The 26,478-nt window shown below is 42.8% G+C and overlaps 1 protein-coding gene across 4 annotated transcripts in view; it reads left to right on the forward strand.

Annotated features, from left to right (window-relative positions):
- ANKRD27 (ankyrin repeat domain 27) overlaps positions 1-26,478 on the forward strand; it is a 67,866-nt gene that overhangs the window by 18,736 nt on the left and 22,652 nt on the right. For all 4 annotated transcript variants that reach the window (XM_069966196.1, XM_069966198.1, XM_069966199.1 and 1 more), the window contains exons 7-16: positions 928-981; positions 1,072-1,137; positions 8,495-8,571; positions 8,937-9,058; positions 15,702-15,780; positions 16,878-17,010; positions 21,468-21,557; positions 21,738-21,865; positions 25,605-25,687; positions 26,242-26,357. In XM_069966196.1, coding sequence (XP_069822297.1) covers positions 928-981; positions 1,072-1,137; positions 8,495-8,571; positions 8,937-9,058; positions 15,702-15,780; positions 16,878-17,010; positions 21,468-21,557; positions 21,738-21,865; positions 25,605-25,687; positions 26,242-26,357 — 948 coding nt within the window. The remainder of the gene's footprint in view (positions 1-927; positions 982-1,071; positions 1,138-8,494; positions 8,572-8,936; positions 9,059-15,701; positions 15,781-16,877; positions 17,011-21,467; positions 21,558-21,737; positions 21,866-25,604; positions 25,688-26,241; positions 26,358-26,478) is intronic.

The raw sequence follows: 26,478 nt of genomic DNA on the forward strand, positions 1-26,478 counted from the left end.
AATAAAAACGTCTGTCATTTTGACAGTGTGTGAACATAGCCTCATAGTGATTTATGATGATGTTGTTTCTGCTCATTAGAGCCCGATTTTTAGGCTGCAACTTGTGGCCAAAATATAATATACAAGCAAAAAATGTGCCCATATTACATTAGTAGGAAACAAGCCCAAAGGCTCCTATATTCTTTAAACTAAAGTCTTCCTAACCTGCCACTGGCGGGGGGGATTCAGTGTGGGGTTTATAGCAGTGCTTCTTAATTCCAGTCCTCCAGCCTCACCAACAGGCCATGTTTTGAGGATTACCTTAGTATTTCACAGGTGATATATATACTCTTCACAAGGTATTATCGCAAGGATATCCTCAAAACATGACACACACAGATATCTGACAGATTCATACTAACAAAATCATACTAACAATTTTTTTTTAACGCTAATACCTACGAAAACGGGGAGGTTTTTGCCGACAAAAAGTTGGCTGCTTTCTTCCAAAAATAGCACCACGCCGGTCCACAGGTTTTGTGTGTTATTACAGTGTAGGAGGATTAACACTTGTGTTAGTGATCACTGTCTAGTGTCAGTAGGGTATAAGAACATTGTGAGATAATAAACTGCTAAGCACTAGAGATGGGCGATTCTCAAGCTTGCGAGGCCTAAGGTTGCCTGGAAAACATAGTGACTGTACCTGGAGTGTCTATTATCTATTATGATTTCAAGTGGCTGACTGCTATAATCCCAGATGCCCTGTCATCAGATCTGTATAGTAAGCGGCATACCCATACGTTTTAAGGAATCTTCACCTCCATTAAACGCTTTCTCCCAGAATTATAGAATTATTGTAGTACTGCAGATATGTTTCCATGCCTATTCTCATGTTTTGTATGACTTTTTTTGTAGTGCATAACATGGCTACTGTTACTTATCTTGCAGAGAACAATTGCAAAGCAGGAAACTCAGATGAATTTGATGAAGCAAGCAGTAGAGGTAAAGGGATTATTCGTAACCCGTACTTGACCTTCATAGGCTGGTCTGCACTAGATGAGTTCTTTTGTCACTGACTCTGTCTCTTTTTAGATGTATGTCCACCATGGCATTTACGATCTAATCTTCAAGCAAGTAGGGACCATAGAGGCAAGTGAGGTGAGTAATTTTTTATTTTTTAAATTCACCTTGAAATTCATCAACCTCCTTTTTGTCTGCGAGTTTTCTTTTCTTTTTTTTTTTTTTTTTCCTTCCTCGCATTCTTAAACCCATAAATCTTTTATTTTTCTATGTACAGAGCCATATGAAGGCATGTTTTCTGCAGGACCAATTGTACTTTCTCATGGCTCCTTTCATTTTATTATAAAATGTACAGTGAAACTAAAGGGAAAAAATATTTGTGGGGTGAAATTGAAATATGACCTATGCAATTTAGCAAACATGGAGCACTTTGTACACCAGGGGCGTTGCTAGGGTCCTAAAACATCCGGGGCCCGGGCCCTCTGAGTGCCGTCATAAGCGCTTAGCGAAGGAGCCCGATGCAGAAGCTAGTAACCCCAATGACTGCTCAATTAGTCCTGCTCTATTGCCTCCACTCTTAATAACTGTGGCTAAGCAGGCACAGACAGCTCCTTCACAGCTCCCCCTGTACACACAGCCTCTGGGAGGTCTGCCCTAGCTCCTATCCTCTAGGCCAGTGTTTCCCAACCTTTTCTACCTCGGGGAACTCCTACCAGATAACGTTCTACAAAATGCAAAAACCTCATTCAGTGACTCACAGGTGACGTCTTCTTTGATCTGAGTTGTTCTCTTTCCCTTTTCCTCTCCATCCGGCCCAAACCACCATGATGATTTCTTTCAGTTGCAATTCATCTCTTCAGAACCTGCCAGACAAACATCTCAGGCTCTGCACTTTTCCTTCAATTTCCTTCCCTTTTCCCCTCCTATAGGCTCCCATACAGTAGTTATTCCACTACCTGGTGTCAGTGAGTAGGTAGGTAAGTATGTTGCCCCCTGTAGGTAGGATACTCTGCTGTGCCCCCAAATAGTAATAATGTCCAGTGTTGTGCCCTATAGTAACAATGCCTCCTGCTGTATTACCCCACATTGTAAAATGTCCCCCTGCTGTGTACCCTTATATAGTAATAATGCCCTCTGCTGTGCCCTATATAGTTATTATGCCCCCTGCTGTACCCTCCATATAGTAATAATGCACCCTCTGCTGTGCCTCCTATGTAGTAATAATGCCTCCTGCTGTACCCTCCATATAGTAATACCCCCTCTGCTGTGCCTCCTATATAGTAATAATGCGCCTGCTGTACATACCATAGTAATAAAGTTCCCATCCTGCCTGCAATTAACCCGACTGCCATCCCCAAACACACTACCCCACCTGACCCCTTCCACCCACACACACTACCCCACCTCACCTTCTCCACACACACACACTACCCCACCCGGCCCCCTCTTTTCCCCATGCTTTTCTCCCCCCCCGCTTCTCTCCCCTATGCTTCTCTCCCCAATACTTCTCCCCCCTGCTTTTCTCCCCCATACTTCTTCCCCTTGCTTCTCTCCCCATACTTCTCACCCCTGCTTCTCTCCCCCATACATCTCTTCCCTGTTTCTATCCCCCATACTTCTCCCCTGTGCTTCTCTCCCCTGCTTTTCCCCTCATAATTCTCCCCCCTGCTTCTCTCCTCTGCTTCTCTCCCCCATACTTCTCCCCCCACTTCTCTCTCCCATGCTTCTCCCCCCATATTTCTCCCCCATACTTCTTCCCTGCTTCTCTCCCCCCTGCTTTTCCTCCCATGCTTCTCTACCCTGCTTCTCTCCCCCCATGCTTCTCTCCCCCCATGCTTCTCTCCCCCCATGCTTCTCTCCCCCCATGCTTCTCTCCCCCATATGCTTCTCTCCACCATGCTTTTCTTCCCCCATGCTTTTCTCCCCCATATGCTTCTCTCCACCATGCTTTTCTTCCCCCATATGCTTCTTTCCCCCCATGCTTCTCTCCCCCATGCTTTTCTCCCCCCATGCTTCTCTCCCCCATATTTTTCTCCCCCCTTGCTTCTCTTCCCCCATATGCTTCTCTCCCCCATGCTTTTCTCCCCCCATGCTTCTCTCCCCCATGCTTTTCTCCCCCATATGCTTCTCTCCCCCATGCTTTTCTCCCACATATGCTTCTCTCCCCCATGCTTTTCTCCCCATATGCTTCTCTCCCCCATGCTTTTCTCTCACATATGCTTCTCTCCACCATGCTTTTCTTCCCCCTTGCTTCTCTCCCCCATATGCTTTTCTCCCCCATATACTTCTCTACATCATGCTTTTCTTCCCCCTTGCTTCTCTTCCCCCATGCTTTTCTCCCCCCATGCTTCTCTCCCCCATATGCTTCTCCCCCCATGCTTTTCTCCCCCATATGCTTCTCTCCCCCATGCTTCTCTCCCCCATATGCTTCTCTCCCCCATGCTTTTCTCCCACATATGCTTCTCTCCCCCATGCTTTTCTCCCCCATATGCTTCTCTCCCCCATGCTTTTCTCCCACATATGCTTCTCTCCACCATGCTTTTCTCCCACATATGCTTCTCTCCACCATGCTTTTCTTCCCCCTTGCTTCTCTTCCCCCATGCTTTTCTCCCCCCATGCTTCTCTCCCCCATATGCTTCTCTCCCCCATGCTTTTCTCCCCCCATGCTTCTCTCCACCATGCTTCTCTTCCCCCATGCTTCTCTCCCCCATATGCTTTTCTACACCACGCTTTTCTCCCCCCTTGCTCCTCTCCCCCAGATACTTCTCTCCCCCGTGGTCCTCTCCCCCATACCTCTCTTCCCCCATGCTTCTCTCCCCCATGCCTCCTCACCTCCACAGTCACCTCCACCTCACCTCACCTCCACCGAGTTTCACCTACTGGCCGCTCGTAGCGGCCGCCGGATGTGCTGCGCTGCGGCGGGCCGTGGTGTACGCATCCAATCAGCGTGTGCGCCACGGCCCGCCGCAGCGGCCCCGCACTTCCGGTCTCCGCTGGATTGGAGCAGCATGCACGGCGGGCGCTACGGGTGGGCAGTAGATAAGATGAGCAGCTGGCGAGGCGGGCAGCAGCCGCGATCTGCGAGCCAGATGCGGCCATCAAAAGAGCCGCATCTGGCTCGCAAGAGCGGGGCTGAAGAAATCCGGGGCAGCAGGCATTTTATTCGGGGCATGAGCCCCGAATAAAACTGCCTAGCGACGCCACTGTTGTACACCATGCAAATTACATTAAGCCACCAGTTCTGATCTTTGGATCAGTGTGATTGCAGTGATACTTAATTTATATAGTTCTTACTTTAGTACTTTTAAAAAATTTTAAAACTTTTTTTTTTTTTTTTTTTTTTTTTTTTTTTAATATGCTCAAATTAAACATTCTGTTTTCACAAGAACTGTGTAGCATGAACCTCCCTGACTTGCGCTTGTACCATGAAGCAGATACTCTTTACAAGGTCCCTTACTGGATCCATAATCGTAGAAAAGATGGGTGGGTCTGAAAATTGCCCTGCCCCAAATGAACTTATCCCTTCTACCATGGGTGTCTCCTCAGGACCGCTTAAACTTTTCTAGTTTCCCACTATAAGTTCCCCACACGTTGAGAGGATGGGAAAATGCGTTAAGCATAAATTGTCAAGGTGTCCTGGCCCTCTGACTCCATTGTTGCAAAATCCAGCCTTCCAGCAGGGATTGCGGGCCACCAAGTTTCTCCTTTTAGTAGTGTAGCTCCTTCCTCTGACTGCAGGACTGCATGGTTGGAGACTGTGTATCTCCCCTTGCCATGCTGCAAGCACGAGCTGAGGATTGTCAACTATCCTGGCTGGAATATGACTAACTGGTCTCCTTCATTCTTTCATCCCTAGAGAAACATATACGTCATCTCTCACAGACGAGTAACTTCTTCTGCCATTCCACATTGTCTATGTCCAGCATGTGCTCCTTTTTTAGACAAATGCTCTTAACATCTCCATAGACCAGCCTTCTGTTCAGAAGGTCTGTGAACTCTCATGGCTTATCGTTGGCCTCCAGAGCCAAAGAGAAAAATTTTTAAAATGATCTTCTGCTGGTATTATAGCCCATTTACTCTACACAGCATGTTTCCTGGAACTTCCGATAGATGCTGGTAATGCCTGTTTTGAAAGAGGAGACATGCTACACATATGGTGGAAGTGCCCTGGTATATGGGAGTTCTGGGAAAAAATTCTGGCCATTTACAAAGCCTACTCTGGGAAGACAGTCACTAATACCTCACAGCTGGCCTTACTAATTCCGGGATCGATAGCTTCAGTCAAAAAGGGAATCCTACGTCACTTTCTGACAGCTGTATGTTTGATTATTCCCTGTCACTGGAAAAAAACACAACCTCCCTACTATTAAGGAATGGCTCAGGGAAATAGGCAGGATGGAGGAAATTGGAGGAAGATGAGTATCTTCTAAAAAAAAAAAAAAGATAATGAATCACTTAAGAATTAACAATTTGATGGATCCAAACCAGCATGGCTTTACTGCGGGCGGATCATGTCAGACTAATCTCATTGATTTCTTCGATTGTCACAAAAGTGCTGGATGAAGATGGTGCTGTGGATATCGCCTATCTGGACTTCAGCAAAGTCTTTTGTACAGTTCCCCATAAAGAGCTGATAGAAAAGTTAAAGAACATTAGACTCAATCCCTGAATAGTTCAGTGGATTTGTTGTTGGCTGAAGAATAGATATCAGAGGGTTGTTGTTAATGGTGTATCTTCTGAGCCTGGTTACAAGTGGTGTGCCACAAGGGCCTGTTCTGGGTCCTATGCTTATTATGTTTGTAAGTGACATAGGAGAAGGTTTGGTAGGTAAGGTTTGTCTTGTTTGCTGATAACACAAACGTGTGCAATAGGATGGATATTCCTGGAGGTATCGGTAATATAGAAAATGATTTAGCTTTGCTAAATAAGTGGTCCAAACAATGGAAATTGCAGTTCAATGTTTCCAAATGTAAAGTATCATATAGTTACATAGTTACTTAGTCAATACGGTTGAAAAAAGACACATGTCCATCAAGTTCAACCAAGGAGGGGATGGATACAGGGAAGGGGGAGGGGTGACAGGTTCTATGCATATGCATTTATATTATTTTGGTCTAAGAACTTGTCTAGCCCTGTTTTGAAGCCCTCTACTATTTTTGTTGTGACCAGATCCTGGGGTAGACTGTTCCACAGATTCACAGTTCTCATGGTAAAGAAGGCTTGTCGCCTCCGGAGATTGAACCTTTTTTTCTCCAGGCGGAGGCAGTGCCCTCTTGTCCTTTGAGGGGGTTTTACCTGGAACATCTTTTCCCCATATTTCTTGTAGGGGCCATTTATATATTTAAATAAATTAATCATATCTCCCCCTAAACGTCTCTTCTCCAGACTAAACATATTTAATTCTTTTAATCTCTCTTCAAAACTAAGATGCTCTATTCCCCTTATTAGTTTAGTTGCCCGTCTTTGTACCCTCTCCAGCTGTAGAACATCCTTTTTTATTAATCTGATTCCAAAACTGTACAGCATACTCCAGATGAGGATGCACCAAAGCTTTATAAAGCGGTAATATTATATCCCTGTCCCGAGAGTCCATTCCTGTTTTAATGCATGACAATATCCTGCTGGCCTTAGAAGCAGCTGACTGACATTGTGTACTGCTCTGTAGTTTATTATCTACAAGTACACCCAGATCCTTCTCCATCAGCGACTCTCCCAGTGTAACACCCCCTAGGACATATGATGCATGTGGGTTATTAGTACCCAGGTGCATAACTTTGCATTTATCCACATTGAACCTCATTTGCCAAGTGGACGCCCAAACACTCAGTATGTCTAAGTCAGCTTGTAAGAGCTGCACATCCTCCATAGACTGTACTGTACTACAAAGCTTGGTGTCATCTGCAAAGATAGAAACATTGCTGTTAATTCCATTCTCAATATCATTAACAAACAAGTTAAACAGGAGGGGACCCAGTACTGACCCTTGGGAGTAGGAATCATTGACCACCACTCTCTGGGTACGATTATTAAGCCAGTTTTCAATCCAGTTACACATTAAACTTTTCAGACCGATAGACTTTAACTTACCCATCAGACGCCCATAAGGAACTGTGTCAAACGCTTTTGAAAAATCCAGGTACACGATATCCACAGCTGTGCCCCCATCCAGGCTTCTACTTAACTCTTCATAGAAACATATTAGGTTGGTTTGACAGCTTCTGTCCTTAGTAAAACCAGGCTGGTTATCACTTATAATACTATTAGCCACTACATATTCCTGGATGTAGTCCCTTATAAGCCCCTCAAATAGTTTCCCCACCATGGACGTTAAGCTTACGGGTCTATAGTTCGAGAGCCCTTTTTGAAGATCGGCACTACATTTGCCTTACGCCAGTCCCTCGGCACAATACCAGTCAGCAAAGAATCACTGAATATTTCATACACGGGTAGAGAAATTACAGAACGGAGTTCCCGAAGAACTCAAATCTGCATATCTGCAGTTCTGTAATTGCAAAGACTTCAGAAGAGAAGGATTTAGGGGTAGTGATTTCTGACAGCTGTAAAATGAATCACCAGAATTTTTGTCTTTGATAAGATGAATCTTAATCTTCTGGTTGATGACTTTGAGCTACATTCTACCCCCGGATATTGAGACGCTCCCCCTTCCCTCCTGGGTCAGTGCGACTCCTCCTTTTTGATTCCCTATTCCCCATGGTTTCCCATCTAATTACACTGAACCTTACAACATACATACAGTTTGTATGATTTTCTTTACTTCGTTGCATATTCTTATATTCTTGTTTCTACAAAACCTAAGATGTTTGACATTGCATGCTATGTTTTCATATTCTTGATTTGGCTTTTTTAAATAGACTGCTGTAATCTTGCTCAATGTCAATAAAAACAGATCTCACACAATTTATTATATGCTTAAAATTCTTCAGTTCTAACCCCTATAATTTTTTATGTTTATGTCTATGGGGCTGTTTAAGGGCTTATTTTTTTGTCCCATGATCCATAGTTTTTAAAGGTACCATTTTGGTTTAAGATGAGACTTTTTAATCTCTTAAAAAAAAATTCTGATGTATGATAAGAGTTAAAATCAGCAATTTTGATGTTTGGAATTTTTTCCCACTTATGGCATTTACAGCATGATGTTCAGTTATGTTTTGTGGCTCTTCAAAAGAGTTGAGCACCTCCAATAGGTAGCACTGGTTTCTTACTGGGGTACTTTATATATCTGTTCACGTAATGCTATCAGCTGTCTAAAAGATCTGCATAACTAGGCTTGATTTCCATTCAGGAGTATGGGTAAGCTGGGGTACATTTTATTTAATATTTTAAATTGAAATTCTTTTTGATAGTTAATACGGTAAAATGAAACTTGTAAGATGTGCAAATATTTCCATCTTACAAATAGGTGAGACTAGACAAAAATAAGAGAATGCGGCCTGCTTTGTCTTATGCTAATTATTAGTCTGGATTTAATTGCCAGGATGCTGCATTTAACAAGATTACAAGAAGCCTTCAAGACCTGCAGCAGAAGGATATAGGAGTTAAAACAGAGTTCAGGTAAGGAGGTGCTGTCATTGGCGTGCTGAGGTGACCTGAGATAACAACTGGAATCTGATCTATTTGTTAGTTTTTATTTTAGATACTATAGCAGTAAATGGTGGCAAATATATCTTGAATATGCCATCACTTTGATTGGTGGAAGCTGACCTCTGGGACACCCTTTGAGATATTTCCTGCACAGAGCCACTCCTGCCACTCCTAGCCGACTGCCTTTGCTGGGAAAAACATTAAGACACAGCGCTACAGCAGGCTGTAGCTCTCTTGATTGTTGTTAGTCTTAGAGGTCTGACCACTACCAGTTTAGAAGTACTATGACATAGTTTGACACCAGAACACCATTTACCTGTTTGTTTCTCCTATAGTATTAACATTCCTCGTGCTAAGCGAGTCTTGGGTCAGCTGAACCGTTGCACTTCGCCCCAGCAAAAGCTTCTTTGCCTGAAGAAAGTGGTGCAGACTATCATGCATTCTCCCAGTCAGAGAGGTAAGTGGTGGTTTTGTGACTGTGCCGTATAGTGAGCAATAAAAAGGAGCCACGGAATTAGTTTTATGTGAGATCTGATTAAAGGGGTATTCCCATCTCATCGAGTATAGCTAGACTTGTAGGACTTGTCAAGTTATCTTTTTAATTTTTACATTTAATTTAGCACACTTGTCTACTGATATACAGTATATATGTACAGTGGTATCTTGATTTAAGAGCGTTTTGCAAGTAGAGTTCAGGTTTTTTTTTTTGTTTTGTTTTTTTAAATTGTGTCTTGGTTTAAGAGCATTGCCCTGATTCAAGAGCTCCCTGTACTAGGTGGGAGGGGGAACAGGGGAAGGGGCAAGGTCTGCATAGGTGGTCTATAGCTCTGTACTCTGACCCAGGAAGTCTCCCTCACCTTCCAAATCATAGGAGATCCACTTCTTTCCTACTTCATGTTCCCTGCAGTCTCTGTGAGCCCTTGTGTTTCCCATCCATCCTCTCCATTCCTGCTATAATGTGCCTGCACTTACACTCAACCATTCACACTGCTGTATAGAAAAGTTTCTGTCAATATCCTTCTGCACAGCTGTGATTCTCTTTTCCTGATTGGTCCATGCTAAACACACACCCCTTCCCCATATCTCTCATGTGACCACACAGACCTCTCACAGCTGCCCTGCTTCTCTATTCTAGCCTGTTGTACTACATTACTGCATCGTGTGTATCTGCACCTCCATCCTGTATACTCTGTAAACTGTTTTTTTAGGTTTATGTACTTACTATACATTATACGCCACATGCTGATTGCTATACTGTACAGTAACTTATAATATGAGATATTCTGCTGTTTGTAAATGTTTGTTTCATTTGTTTTACATGTTCAGAATAAAAAAATAAATCATTATTTTAGGGTGTGGAACCAATTGTCTGCATTTCAGTGGATTTTTTTTTTTTTTTTTTATGGGGAAATCTGCTTTGGATTACAAGCACTGTCCCAGAATGAATGATGCTCTTAATCTAAGGCATTACTGTATATACCAGCGAGATCACTGTTTTAAAGAGCAGAATGGTGAGCAGTAACCTAGACAACAGGCTGTCAACAATGGAATTTAGGAGTTGATTTTGGTGGCCCAACTTCTACAGATCATTACAATTGCTTATTAGAATGTAGTTACTGTTTCACTTTAGTACAGAGGACAGAGGTGACCTAGTTACATAGTAAACTAGATATGCATTTTCAGGGAAATACATAGTGCTTGAAAAGAGTGCCCCTTTAACAGTGACTTCCCTTTAAGAGAAACTAAAACCCTTGATACCCTTCCTTTAAGAGCAACTTTGGTAAAGTCCCTTAAGGAGGGACTTTGGTGACAACGCTTTGAGTGACCTATATACTGTCCCTTTAAGACCAGCTTAAAGGACAAGTGCCATGAAAAACTTTTTCCCAGTAATTGAAGCACATTACAAAGTTATATAACTCTGTAATATGCTTCAATCACCTATCTGCCTCCCCTCCCTGTCTTTCCCCCCCTCCACCCCCCACCAGGAAGTGTAAGAAACTCACACAGACCTGATGACTGCCGTCACCGTCACCAGGCAGCTCCTTGTGAGGATGATTCATCAGCAGGAGAGCAGCTCTAGGTCCTGTTACAACAGCCCCCCCTCCCCAGTCCAAGTGATGGCTTGCAGTTGTTCAGCCAATGGGAGCTGAGCAAACCTGTCACCTGACAAGGCAGGGGAGGGGGAGGCTAGTGTAAAAGGAGAAAGAGCTGAGAGAAGAGCTTGGTGACTGTGACGACAGTAATCAGGTCTGTGTGAGTTAGGACACTTCCTGGTGGAGGGGGGAAAAGGCAGGAAAGGGAGGCAGATAGGTGATTGAAGCATATTACACAGTTATATAACTTTGTAATGTGCTTCAATTACTGGGAAAAAGTTTTTCATGGCACTTGTCCTTTAAGTACTCTCCCTTTAAAAGTGACTTAGGTACCACTCTTTGAAGACCAGCTTAAGTACTGACCCTTTAAGAGTGACTTGGGTACTGTCACTTTAAAAGCGACTTATGTAATGCCCTTTTTAAGAGCGACTTGGTTATCGTCATTTTAAGAGTGACTTGGGTACCATTCATTTAAGAGCGACTTGGGTACCGTCCCTTTAAAAGGGAACTTCGCATAAAAAAAAATTGTTTTCTATTAAAAGTACATTAAAAGTTATAAAGATGTGTCTATACAATGTATTACCGTATCTGTACAGTTCTGCCATACTGGTAGCTGATAGAAATCCAGGAAGTGGCCTCTGTGTGTGTGTGTGTTTGTTGAGGACAGGCTGATTATGCAGACAGGAGGCTTGGCTGGATCTGCCAATCCCCTGAGCGATTCACCATCTCTGTCCAGCAAGAAGCAGGTGCTGCACTAATTTTACTGATTGTGATGGGTGGGAGCTGTGATGAACAGCTGAGGGAAAGCATTGCATTCTGGGAACTGATCAACCAGGAAGGACAGAAACGCAAAACAGAACAAAACCCCCCAAAACAAATGGATTTTTGGTAGTTTCAAAACTGGGATAGATAGCTAAGTAATGCGTTATGCTTCTGCAGAAGTTTCTTTTTTTTTTTTTTTAACCTCTGCCTGGAGTTCCCCTTTAATAGGGACTTAGGTAACGTCCCTTTAAGAGCGACTTATGTAATGCCCCTTTAGGAGCGGCTTGGGTACCGTCCCTTTAAACGCGGCTTGGGTACCGTCCCTTTAAAAGCGGCTTGGGTACCGTCCCTTTAAGAGCGGCTTGGGTACCGTCCCTTTAAGAGCGGCTTGGGTACCGTCCCTTTAAGAGCGGCTTGGGTACCGTCCCTTTAAGAGCGGCTTGGGTACCGTCCCTTTAAGAGCGGCTTGGGTACCGTCCCTTTTAAGAGCGGCTTGGGTACCGTCCCTTTTAAGAGCGGCTTGGGTACCGTGCCTTTTAAGAGCGGCTTGGGTACCGTGCCTTTTAAGAGCGGCTTGGGTACCGTGCCTTTTAAGAGCGGCTTGGGTACCGTTCCTTTTAAGAGCGGCTTGGGTACCGTTCCTTTTAAGAGCGGCTTGGGTACCGTCCCTTTTAAGAGCGGCTTGGGTACCGTCCCTTTTAAGAGCGGCTTATGTAATGCCCTTTAATAGCGACTTGGGTACAGTCCCCTCAGCTCTGCTACTTTACTGACTGAACTCTGCTACTTATAATGGTAAAGATCATTGTCATGGTAACCGATCAATCTTACTCATGTCAGTGAGACAAAATCATTAAGGACCTTCCATCTTCTACATCTTCTATTTGCCAATAGTGGACATGTGACTGTGTGGATGTGGTGATTGACTGACAAGACCTTTTAGAGTTTCTATTGGCTGCTATATTTCAGCTATTTGCATATGTGCTGTGATTGGCTGTTAGCGTTTACATTACGGCCATTATTTCCAAAGGGCCATTATTTTCTATAGGAAATAAGGGGTCTTTAAACGTAAATTTCTTAAAAACGACAAATCCGATCGAATCTGAAAATAGATAGCACACCTGTACTGCCAAGGGCTTTAAAACGCAGTTTGAACAGAGTCTGTGCGCAAAGCGGTTCGGACTGTATTAATCGCAGAAGAATGGCTGGAAGAAGAAGAATACAGATTACAATATAGTGCTTTTTTTTTTTTTTTTTACACAGTTTTATTAAGGATGTACATAGATAATAACACCGATTACATACAGTATTCAGCAAACAAGTAAAGATCGTAAGTACATACAAAGTAATCAAAACAACGTACAGCTGCTGTAGACGCAACTAGCGTCCCGACTGGTTGGTATGTGATAACCATGAAAAGAGTGAAAAAAAAAAAAAGTTTTGTAATACAATGCGAAGGGTGTCCGTACAGGTCATATACAGTCTCCGTTATGTACACCAGCGCTATGTGGCAGCAAGGTAGTGCCTCAGGTGGGGTCCGCTGCTTCCGGGGCCCCTGTCAGTGGGAACTGACACCGTGTCCTAAACCTTGTGGAATTTTTTGGGGCATTTTCTATGCTTAAATATGACCTTCTCATATGCAGTGATTTTATTGATTTGCTTTTTCCACATTAGAATGTTAGGGGGGCGAGGGTCCATCCAGCGCAACGCTATTGATTTGCGCGCTATGAATGTTTCTTGAAGCCTTATACGCATGTGGTGCGCCCACTCCTCCTCGTCCAACAGTCTAAACAGGCAGACTGATGGGGTAAGAGGCACAGGGATATGGATTAAGAACGTAAGAAGCTGAGTCACTTCCAACCAGAAGGAGGCAATAAAGGGGCATGCCCATACCATATGCCAGAAATCGGCCGGAGTAAATTGACATTTAGGGCACACAGGAGTCGCTAGGCGACCCATATGGTGCAGCTGTAGAGACGTAAGGTATGCCTGATGAATATAGTACAGCTGCGTTAGTTTTTTGTTAGCGGCTGGTGAAACAAATTTGTGTGACTCACGAAGTGCCTCGCACAATATAGTGGTTTTTCAAGCACTATAATAAGGTTGAAAAAAGACCAAAGGGAAGATTTATCAAACATGGTGTGAAGTGAAACTGGCTCAGGTGCCCCTAAAAACCATTCAGATTCCACCTTTCATTTTCCAAAGAGTCTGTGAGGAATGAAAAGTGGAATCTGATTGGTTGCTAGGGGCACCTGAGCCAGTTTCACTTTACACCATGTTTTAATCTTCCCCCAAGAGTCCATCAAATTCAACCTACCTGCTATGCTGGCCGCTATATTGATTGAATTGCAGCCCTACTTTCTGGACATGAGTGGGAATTTTAAAGAGGTTTCCACTATGACCTCCTCTGCTGAGTGCTCTGGCCACTACTTCTGAGACAGCCTTTTCTTGGCAGTGATGGTCTGATCAGCCAATTGCTGCCTGGCAGTCATTGAAGAGTGGGCTGTCACTGCCAAAATGAGTCTGTCTCGGCCAGGGCCTGGAAGATGTTCTGTCCCAAACAATATATAACATTTTTTTTGTGTCCCAGAATACCCCTTTAAGGATGAATCAATGCACAATGTTGCTCTATGGAAAACAATATTAATGGAATTCTGTCAAATTGCCAACAACCTGTTATTTAAGACAGTAACTAGTCAACGATTATACCTATTGTATATTATGGCAGATATGGTAACTTTGGAAACATAAACTTTGAAAAATTACCTGTCATTGAGTGGTGCCGTTTGTTGTAGAGTTGCCCTGGCAAGTCCTCTTGGAATGATTGTTGTCATGAGCCCTATGGCACATACAAGCATCTGGTACATGCACATTGGAGCGAGACTTGATCTGGATATTTTGCATGCAAACATCCTAGATATCTGGTTTAGTTTTGGGGGGCCTAAATTCTCCATTTACACATTTGTTTTGTGGCAGAAAAATTCCAGTAATTTTAGATGATGGCTAAATTATAAATTAATAAATTTATGTGTAATCAGTTTTTTTATTGACACCAAAGCAATAATACAGAAGTACATTTGCAACAAAGAATAAAGTAGTGGTACCATGAAACAGGGCAATACAGCGCAAAAAGGGGTGTCTTATTTTACAAACAAGATAAAGGCATACATGAAAAGTAATACAAAATGAATACAATCGTATACACATTCAACATAGTGCCAAAAGTGGACATTAAAGGTACTGCATAAACAAGCAAAAGAGTACCAGAAATGTTGCCTGTGTAGAACTAAGCTCCTCAGGGAGCGTACAGTCACTGTCAGATTTTCCATATAAAGGGGATAGAGAAAGAGAAAGGCCTGAGAGAGGGAAAAAGGGGGTTAGTAAGGAGAGAGAACAAAAATAAAATAGGACAAGAAAGTGGCAAAACAGCAGCCCTAGAGAGGAAGGAGAGATGGTGGGGATAAGGTAGGGAAACCACCTAAGGCACGCGTCTCAACGGGTGAGGGCAAGAAACTCTCCAGAATCCATGAAGACTCTCCATAGAAACCAGATCTTTTAAAACTTATCGGATCTGTCCTGTCATTCAGCAACTATCTTTTCCATCTGCCCAATGTCACTTAAGTTCACTGATCCTCTCAGTAAGAGATAGGACTGTAGGAGACTTTCAGTGGCGGGGGATAATCATTCGACCCGCAGTTAGGCAGTGGTGTAACATCCCCTTCTTGATGGTTGCTATCGTGCCAGGGATAAGCAAGAGTAGGGTCAGTTGGGGTGTGTTTGTCACGCTCTGTCCAGAATAGGCACCATAAATTGCGAGAATTTTATCCCAGAATGCTTGGATACCCGGGCATTCCCACCAAATGTGAAGCATGTCACCTGTCTCTAAGAGCACACATCAGAGGTTTCGGGAAACATTTGGTGTAAGGTGGAAGGGCAGAAGAACCATCAAGACAAGATCTTTTTCTCTTTGGCGTTAGAAGCCATGGATAACCCATGAGAGAGTTCACTCATCTTCTGGACAGATCACGCATCATAAGACACCTGTAGATCAGACTCCCTTTTATCAAAGAATGAGGCACAGGTGAGTTCCAAAACATTAAGATCTGATAGACTCGTGACAAACAGTGGGGGATGGCTGAGGGAGAATAAATGAATTATTGTAGTGATAAAACATAATGTCTAGGCACTAATCTGTCATGGTGTTGCATAGTATGTGACTTAACATTTTCTTGCCTTTTTGTCTTTTAGTAAACATGGAGACAATGTGCGCTGATGACCTTCTGTCTGTGCTGCTTTACTTGCTTGTAAAAACGGAGATTCCAAACTGGTAGGTAGCCTAGGTATTGACCAGTTTGCATCCAGTGGTGCTTTTGGGCTTATTATATTTAAAGGGTACCCATCATTACGCATCTTAACCCGATCAGTGTGCAGTCACTCATGCTGCTGGAAGATCGGGTAACTATGGGTATGACCACACCAGGTGCGTTCTGTACACAAGCCTTATTCTAATTCAATAGGGATTATGAGCGGAACTTGTCTTGCGTGGTTGTATCCATATTTACCTGATTTTTCTGCCATCAGGAATGACTGCATGCCAATCCGGTGAAGAGTTGTAATGACAGGTACTATTTTTTATTAAAGAAACCTGCACTAAACTAAACTGCACTTTTTAAACTGTATTGCAAAATCTGCTGCATTATTTCTTGTTTGCAATTTTCATTTTTGGGATTTGCCCTACAAATAACAACCTGTTAGGCTGCAACACAGTTCAGTGTTTTTTCCCTGGTCCGTGAATGTAGTCTGCTAGCTACCCCGTGACCTGCCCAAAACCGTCCGTGTTTGCATCTGTGTCTGTGTTTTGCACGGATCTGTTCAAAGCATTTTAAATTACATTGATTACATCACATCCGTGTTTTTCACGGATGTCACATTGGTGTACATCCGTGAAAAACACGGATCTCGTTGATTTGTATGGAGAGTCTGTGCTGTTCTTCTGTTCCGAGCTGTGACATGTCCTATTTTTAAACAGAATGGATTGGAGATGCATGAAAACAGTGAACATGTGAATAGCCCAATACAAAGCAATGGGCTATGAATTTGTCCGTTGCTTTGGGCAATCACTATTTGCCTGAAGGATCTCTGGCTATAAACTAAGCATAAAGAGCTGGGGTCATCAAAACTGGCATATCTGTATATGAAATTTTACCTCCACGTCCCACACTTGATTTATTGAGAGGTACCCACCTCTTAGTAAAACCAGTGAATCTGAGGCTGCCATGCACACAGTCTCAGAAATCCACACAACTCTAAACTGGTGTAACTTTTTGCTGGATTTACTCCTGCTTTGGTATATAATTGGTTTTCTAAAATGGAAAAACACCTTTGCAATAACAGAGTTTAATTGTGTTCTTTGCATTTTCTAAGGATGGCAAACCTGAGTTACATAAAGAACTTCAGATTCTGCAGCACAACCAAGGATGAATTGGGTTATTGTCTGACGTCTGTGGAGGCGGCTGTTGAATATATTCGCCAAGGAAACCTTACTCAAGCAGCTGCAGTAAGTATTAAGAGATTGGGTGTAATCCTTAAAGGGAGGCACTTTAGTCGCTAAGGATGCATTTCATACATCTTTGCTTCTAAAGGCTCTAGCTCAGGCTTTGACTTTGAAAAATGCCATTGCAGCCAAAGGGTTAAAGGGATTTTCTTATGGCTGACATTGATTACCAAGTCGCTAAAACAAGCTACTCATCCCTACACCACTGCAGAGACAAGGATATTGAGTAGTGCAGAACGTGAGAATGTGATGTCGCTCCATTCATAGTATAAAGGTTCTTTATATACATGCAAAAAATTGCCTAATACAAGTGATCTTCAACTATGTATAAGTCAGTCCACAGTCATTAAAAGGCCTTTTACACTTCACAGTTACCAAGATGTAGCAGACACAAGAATAGTTGCTTAATTGTTTGTGTGGCCATTTACTTTTTGCTCAAAGCCTTAAAGGCAAAATTTAGACCTTTATAATCTATGTGGCTTTGAAATACTGACATGTACTACACTACATTATGTACACTAATAATACTAGTCTACATCTAGAGTCTAATGAACATTATACTAGTGCCATAGACGACTTCTCTTTACACTAGTATAGTGTAGTCCGTGGATGGGACCTGTGTAGTGCATTAAGAGCTTACTAACTAGGATGTAAGGTGATCCAGTTCGTGTGATGCCTCTGGTCCTAAATTAACAGCAGAGGTCATGTGATCAGTGACATCTTTTGTCCTGTTTAAAGGTTGGGTTTACTGCGCTGGCATAAGAAAGGTGGAGTTATGTAGACAGAATCTTATTCTTACATAGTACACGGTTGTTTGCTTCCCTTTTTTTTTTATAGAGTAATGATTTTAATAAATACAGAAATATCCCCTTTTAATCTAGCCATACTCATATTCACCAGTGATTCCCACTGAAAATCTACTGTATATGACAACTTCTCTGCTGGCAGCTGGGCATGATGACAACCCCATCCCAAAAGATTTCATGGCACTTCTGACTAATCACTCTTCATTTTCACATAGCCCATGTAGAAAACAATCAATGCAGCTTTTAACACACAGCATCTTAGAAACTAGATTTTGAGCCATTTAAATATTCATTTTTCTTCTTACTTGTGTGTAAGATTTACTACTACTCTTAACTGAGTGCATTAGCTGCATAGAGATTATAAATGCATGGGGTTATAAAGGAAGTTGGCTTGAGAATTCCAATAGAAAAAAGCAGTATTTCAATTATTAATTGGCAATGTTGCATACCATAGAAACCTGGAGCCTACCCCTTAAAGGGATACTTTTCTAATACATTGCTTTAACCCCTTCCCCCAATATGACGTCCAGGGACGTCATGAAAAGCAGTGGCAGAACGCATCATGATGTCCCTGCACGTCATGCATTCTCTGTCTCTCCCCTCTGTCGCTATCTAAGATCGGGAAGGAGGAGGAGGCTGTGTCACACAGCCTCCTCCCGTTGCCACTGCCCGGAGGGTTGCCGTGCTCCCCCCGTGACAGTTAAACTCCATAGGCGCAGCGGTCGTTGTGACCGCTGCGGCACATTGCCTCCTCCTGCCGCCACTACTGATGTCCTCCCCAGGCCCCCCATGCAGCTCCCTCAGACTCCCCCGTGCCTCCAGCCTGCTGCCCGGAGCTTCCAGCGCCACCCCCTCCCGCCCGGCCGGAGCTTGCAGCCACCACCCCCGCCCGGAGCCTCCATTCCCCCTGCCACCCGGAGCTTCCAGTCCTCCCCCCCCCCCGCCCGGAGTTTCCAGTCCTCCCCCCACCGGGAGCCTCCAGTACCCCCCGCCGGGAGCTGCCAGCTAGCCGACCCCCGGAGCCGCACCCCCCCCCCCCCCCAGGGTTACCATAGTAACCCAGACGCTACCCGGTGCGTCTGGATTACTATGGCTAGTGACAATCAGGACCCTGCACAGTGCAGGGACCTGATCGTTAGAATGAGCAGGGCCGTATTTACCACTAGGCACCCGTGGTCCGGTGCCTAGGGCAGCACCTTGCAGGGGGGCAGCACCAGGGAGCAGGGGGACAGAAAAAACAAATTTTTTTGTTTTAATTTTTTTAGTTTCCCTCCTCCCGTTCAGACTTGCCAGTAAATCTGATGTATTTTCCAGGGGGGTGGGGGGTATGGTGGTATTGGTCAGGTCTGGTATTGCCAACAGGTGCGTGAAGATTGGGCGTCTTCAGGTTTAGTGCCTAGAGCAGCAGCAGGTATTAATACAGCTCTGAGAATGAGCTGTCAGTGTGTAACACTGACAGCCCATTCACTATATAATGCAGTACAGCACAGATCAGGTGCTGTACTGCATTATACAAGTACCTGAAAAAGTGAAAGTAAAAAAAAAACACACACAAATAAATACATAAGTAAGTAATTAATTTAATAAATAAATACATAAATATACACATAAATAAATAAATATAAGTAATAAATATACACATTCCCCATCCCCCTTTATAAATGATCCCCCATGAATAAGATACACATATTTTGTATTGCCGCGTCCGTAATGACCCTGTCTATTAATCGGTTATATTAATTATCCCGCTCGATTAACGCCATAAAAAAAAATAATAAAAAACTAACCAAAATGACAATTTTTTTGTTAATCCCACCCCCTAAAAAATATAGAAAAAAAGCTATCAATACGATACATGTACCCAAAAGGTGTACCACTAAAAATGTCAGCTTATGCCGCAAAAAAATAAAACTCTCACATAACTCCATTGGCGAAAAAATGTAAATATTACTGCCCTTACAATACGCAAGACACAAACAGTTTTTATAGTATAATTCTATAAACTATAACAAAAGTTATATAAAATGGATATCACTGTAACCGTACCGAACTGATGAATAACAATAATATGTCATATGTAACGTATAGTAAACGGCGTACAAAAAAAATTGTGAAAAACAGCTGCTAAATTGTGTTTTTTATTTGTACCACCTCATAAAAAATTTCATAAAAAATGGTCAGGGTGTCACATGTCCCTCAGAATGATACCGATGGGAACGTCAACTTGTCTTACACAAATATGTTGGCACCGCAAGGCCTCTGACATGGTATAATGGCAAAAAAAAAAACGTGAAATAAAAAAAGGCCCCAAAATTCACCAGGTCTCTGTCATGTCTGAGGCCTGTGGTTGAGTCAGGTGGCGCACTGTGGCCACATATGGGGGATTTCTAGAAACATTGGAATAAGGGGAATAAATAGTGAGTGGTATTTCTCAGTTAGTATTTGCTGTGTAAGAGGAAAAAATGAATTAAAATGGAATATCTGCCAAAAAAAATTTACATTCTAAATTTTCCCTCCAACTTGCTTAAATTTCTGTGTAATACCTAAAGGGTTAATAAACTTATGAAATGTTACTTTGCATACTTTGAGGGGTGTAGTTTTTACAGTGGAGGTATTTATGGTGGTAACTAACATATGGGCCCCACAAATCCACCTCAGAACTGAACTGGTCCCCAAAAAAATCAGAATTTGAAATTTTCCTGAAAATTTGAAAAATTGCTGCAAAATTTCGAAGCCCTCTAACATCCTAAAAAGTAAAAAGACGTTCACCAAATGACGTCACCATAAAGCAGACATGTTGTAGATGTTACAGTAATAAGTAGTTCATGTGGCATGACTATCTATCTTAGGAAAAGAGAATTTTGAATATAAAGAAATGTACATTTTTCTAATTTTTGCGCAAATCTTGTGTTTTTTACAAAAAAATACTGAGTGTATTAACCAAAGTATACCACAAACATAAAGAGGAATATGTCACGAAAAAACAATCTCAGAATAACCGCGATAGTTAAAAGCATCGCAGAGTTATCACTACATAAAGAGAGACAGGTCAGATTTAAAAAATAGTCCTTGGTCATTAAGGCCAAAACAGGCTGCGGAGGCAAGGGGTTAATAAAGTAATATTACTTTGTTAAAATAAACATATATTTTTTTTTTTTGGTACTACTCAATTTCTGTTGCGGGCAGCATTCAAGCACTGGGGTGGGGGGGTTGGAGGGGTTGGAGGGGTGAGGCTGCCACACAAAGCAATAGTGCCATGCAACCCCTCCTCCTGGGTACTGTAGAGATATTCAGTACACAGGGGAAGGAGGACCCTGCTTTTTTTGTTTTTGTTTTATTTTATTTTTTCATTTAAGAAAAAAAAAGTACCTCTTTTGAAGGGGTACTCTGGAGACAAAAAAAAATGATGTTTTATGAAGTTGTGTTAATTCGTAATATAACGTTATTTATTTAAAGTATTGTTTTTAAGTACATTTTCACTTCCAATGTTCTGGTAACTGACAGCAGTAAGGAGGGACAAGGCCCACTCTGCTGTCACCAATGTTTTTGTCGGGAGTGCCACTCCTGATCCCCTGCTCGGCAGTGCTATACGGAGCAGGGTCCAAATTTTGTAAATTTTCCAGATTCAATACAAATTTTTGTATTGTTTTTCAGGATCCTGATGAAGGTGATAAATCTCTATTGTGGCAGAGAATGAACTTGCTGTCTAGAACCTCCTCTGCCCCCATAGACTGTTTATTTCAGGTAAGCTGCACTGATTACTGGGCATCCTTTAGGGGCCATTATATGCCTCATTTATAAACCAGAGTACTGTGGCATTACATGATTACCTAATAATAGTGCCCCTTAATCTGTACCAGAGCAGGAAATTATTGTTCTGTTGTGCCTCTGCTTACTGTTTATTTACTTTTTTCTGTAATGCAGCACATTGCCTCTGGGAATCAAAATGAAGTGGAGACAATTCTCAACCAAGGAGATGCAGATGAAGAAGTTGTACAAAAGATGTGTCACCCTCTTTGCTCCTGTGACAGATGTGACAAGTTGGCTTCTGGGTAAAAACTCTTTAATTCTTGTAGAGGGAGAGCTCTGTAGGTTTCTTGTCTGTTTTGCAGAGATGTATTAGGGCTGGGCAATTAATTGAATGAATTTGCCAACATTTTGAGAATGGATTTCAATCTCTTTGAAAATTAGTAAATTCGATTTTTGCAAAACAAAAAAAAAAGTGCCGCCTGCCCACACCCAGGAGATCGGCCTGTCAGTTTAGAGACCCACTCTGAAGCTACAGTGGCTCCGGGAAGTGTACAGAGGGCAGAACAACACCGGAAGGGCGGAGAGGTAATGTATACAGTTTAGGGCAAGGGCTGCACAGCCATCTCTGGCGAGCCGTGTAATAGGGTCAGTAAACAAGCGCCGATCCAGCAGATCAATGCTCGTTTACATTATTGATCAGGCCGTTTAATAGGACCCATAGCCGGGAGTTTGGTATGATTCCACCCAGTCAAGAAAATCCTTACAAAATGTATCAGTCTGAGGAGTTCAGGCTGCTCAGCTTATCTTCACTAGTACAAACAAACTCCTATCCTTTTAATATTGTCCTCCTGCAGCTACAACCAATACCATGACTGCTGCTGCCCCAGATGCTTAACATTACTTTACCTATGATGCAACCCAATTTCCCCATACTTTATACTGGCAAGATGATGATCTCCTAATTTCATCCTTGTACATCCTAAACCACTAACTACAGATTGATGGACCCCATACTAAACTCATTAACCCTTTGAGGACCAGGCCCAAAATGACCCAGTGGACCGCGCAAATTTTGATCTTAGTGTTTCCGTTTTTCCCTCCTCCCCTTCTAAGAGCTCCAGCACTTTCAGTTTTTTATCTACAGGCCATGTAAGGGCTTATTTGTTACAGGAATAGTTGTACTGTGTAATAGCGTCTTTCATTTTACCATAACATGTATGATGGAATTCGAAATATATTATTTATGAAGATATAAATTGGTGAAATCGCAAAAAAGAATGCAATATGGTAACGTTTGGGGGGTTCCTGTGTCTACGTAATGCACTATATGGTAAAAGCGACATGATACAATTATTCTATAGGTCAGTCAGAACACAACCATATGCAGGTTACACAGATTCTCTAATGTTATATATATATTTTTAAATGAAATCCTTTTTTTTGGCAATTAATTATAAATAAAATGGGACTATTGTGACGCTTATAAAGGTTTTATTTTTTCACCTACGGGGCTGTATGGGGTGTCATTTTTTCCGCCATGATCTCTAGTTTTTATTAATACCATATTTGTGAAGATCGGACGTTTTGATCACTTTTTATTAATTTTTTTATATATATAATGTAACATAAAATCGGTAATCCGCGCACTTTTTTCCCTCTTTTCGTGTACGCCGTTTACCGGTCACAATGACGCTTGTTATATTTTAATAGATCGGACAATTACGCACGCTACGGTATATTATATGTTTATCTATTTATTCATTTTTATATGTTTTATTTATATAATGGGAAAGGGGGGTGATTTAGACTTTTATTGGGGGAGGGGTTTTGGGGTAGTGTGTTAGTGTTTTTAACTTTTTTTTTTTTACACATTTGAAGTCCCTTTGGGGGACTTGTACATAGATTAGTTTGATTTTTACACTGATGAATGCTATGCCATAGGCACAGCATTGATCAGTGTTATCGGCGCTCTGCTCATTGAGCCTGCCTGTGCAGGCTCAGTGTAGCAGATCGCCGATCGGACCGCACGGAGGCAGGTGAGAGAGCTCCGGCGGCCCGTTTTACCGATCGGGACCCCCGCAGTCACACTGCGGGGGTCCCGATCGGTAAGTGACAGGGGACTCCCCCTGTCACTCACACTTAAACGCCGCGGTCGCGCCGCGATCGCGGCGTTTAAGGAGTTAATGACACGCGGCAGCGCGATCGCTGCAGCGTGTCATTGCCGGTGAGGTCCCGGCTGCTGATTGCAGCCGGCCCCCACCTGCTATGAAGCGCGCTCCGCTCCGGAGCACGCTTCATAGCGTGAGAAACACCCAGGGCGTACAGTTACGCCCTAGGTCGTCTGGGGACAGACTTCCATGGCGTAACTATACGCCCTGGGTCGTCTAAGGGTTAAAGGAGAAGTGCAGCGTAAAATTTTATTAAAGTATTGTATTGCTCCCCAAAAGTTTGATACAAACCACCGATATACTTATTACAGGAAATGCTTATAAAGTGCTTTTTTCCCTGCACTTACTACTGCATCAAGGCATCACTTCCTAGATAAAATGGTGATGTCACGACCCGACTCCCAGAGCTGTGCGGGCTGTGGCTGCTGGAGAGGATGATGGCAGGGGGACACTGAGGGACACAGGGCACTGGAGGTACACTGAGCATCCCTCTGCCATCATCCTCTACAGCAGCCACAGCCCGCACAGCTCCAGGAATCGGGTCGTGACATCACCATGTTATCCAGGAAGCTAAGCCTTGATGCAGTAGTAAGTGCAGGGAAAAAAGCACTTTATAAGCATTTCCCGTAAAAAGTGTATATTGGTGATTTGTATAACTTTTGGGGGGCAATACAATACTTTAATAAAAATTTTCTCCCGACTTCTCAGAGTCCCAGAGTGGTTCACATGATTCCCTCTTTTTCAGATTGACTGATCCCCCTGTCTTTACAAAGATTGTTCTACATTTCTCCTCACCTTCTCTTACATCTTATATTGTTCTCCTCCATGGTTCCATCCTGTCGCACACACTGCTCTAAATGGTCCTACCTACTCTCTCACACAGACTTCTACCACAGTGTCAATCCCAGTCATTTTCTACTTCAGGTTATGTTAGTCATATACAATGGTGAGGAACCACAGCACAAATGTAAATTTTATAAAGTTCTAGAAAGTTTAACCTATCCATATGTAAATGATATATGTATATGTCTAGTGTGTGTGTGTGTGTGTGTATAAAAATGTTTTATATATTTTTATGGATAGGAAAGGAATCACATCATCCTCATACAGATAAGGCCCATTAGAAAATCAGATATCTGCAGCTGCATGCCGTCCTTGGACTGACTTACACTACGCTTAAGTGATGATCCATGACACCATCCTGTTGATAAAGCTGCCACTGCCGGGGATCTATCCTGGCACACAAGGCCCTTCTTTCATTTCCCCCTGAAAAGGAGCACTGCAGGTTCCCACTTTTCTTCACAATAAGCACTGGCACACACAGGCTGTTGTTCATCCTTTCTCCATTGACAATGGACACTGCAGGGCCCCCAGTTTCTGAATACCCCAGTGTCCCCATGTGTAGGGAAAAAGAGCCTGGAAATCCTCCTCCTTACAGTCTGTTGGATCCTCATAGGTACAGACAGTTAACATTAGTGAGTGCTCTCAACGAGAGTGGGAGGAGGGGGACAGAGACAAACATCCCAGGACAGCAGGGCACACACTGGCTGTTAGGAAGTCTGCAGACCTTTACTGCTGCTACTGGGATGTAACTTGTCGGTATAGTTACTGTCACTTGTGCTCCCAGCTTACTTGTGGAAGTCTCCAGCTGCAGGGTTATGTCATATGTCAGTAATCCCTTCCGGGGGAGGCTATGCAAAGCAGTCCCGGCAGGGATGAATGACGTCACAGATGACCGGTGGCATTGTTACCCAATGCTGTATCAAAGGGCATCGCACGTTGAAAAGGCCATCTTACCGTGAATCCATTGCATCTTGAGGCCATCATATGTTGAGGGATTACTGTATATAATTTTTTTTTGCTCGTTTTCTAGGAAGTTAAATGACACTTCAATTGTAACTCCACTTTCTCGAGATGATCGAGGATATACCCCACTTCACATTGCAGCTATTTGTGGTAAGTGAGACCCTTGAAAAGAGGTTGATTTAATGAGACAACCTTTTTAACATGTCGAAGTCAGCCTGAAGATCAGTTGCTATCACTAGGGGGGGGGGGTGTCTAATTGTTTTAGATTTTCCAAGGGTCTTCTGGTCCATTTACACAAATTATCTGCCAAAGATTTGAAGCCAAAGCCAGGAATGGATTTGAAAAGAGGATAAATCTCAAGCTTTCCTTTATGACCTGTCCCCTGCTTATAGTCTGTTTCTGCCTTTTGGCTTCAAATCTTTGGCAGATAATCAGATTGTCAGATAATCTTTTTGCGTAAAATGACCCTTAGGGTGCCATTTATATCAGCTGTAAGGTACCACATTGTATAATGGAGAGGTCTCCCTATATTGCATACCTGGTCACAAGTATAATAGTCTACGATTGATAAGAATAATTAGCTAAGGCATGGCTAAAAAGACGTATTTAGTAGGAGGAACTATAGGAATGAAAAATTGTAATACTGAATTCTACTGTACCCGCCTTCCAGTCTTTAATTTAGTGTTTTTTTTGTTTTTTTATAGGACAGTCTCAGTTTATTGACCTGCTGATCTCTAAGGGAGCAGTGGTGAACGCCACAGATTACCATGGCTCCACGCCTCTTCACCTTGCCTGCCAGAAAGGTCATCAGAAGATAGCGGTGAGTTAATAAGGGACTCCTAGGTGCCATTATGTGGATGCAGCCCTCTTCTTATTAACATATAAAAATTGGCTTGAGGTTTAGAGAATTACATTTTTCCATCATGACTTCCTGTTTTTGA

The sequence above is a fragment of the Dendropsophus ebraccatus genome, chromosome 4 (assembly GCF_027789765.1).
Source record: "Dendropsophus ebraccatus isolate aDenEbr1 chromosome 4, aDenEbr1.pat, whole genome shotgun sequence".
NCBI classification, from domain to species: Eukaryota; Metazoa; Chordata; class Amphibia; order Anura; family Hylidae; genus Dendropsophus; species Dendropsophus ebraccatus.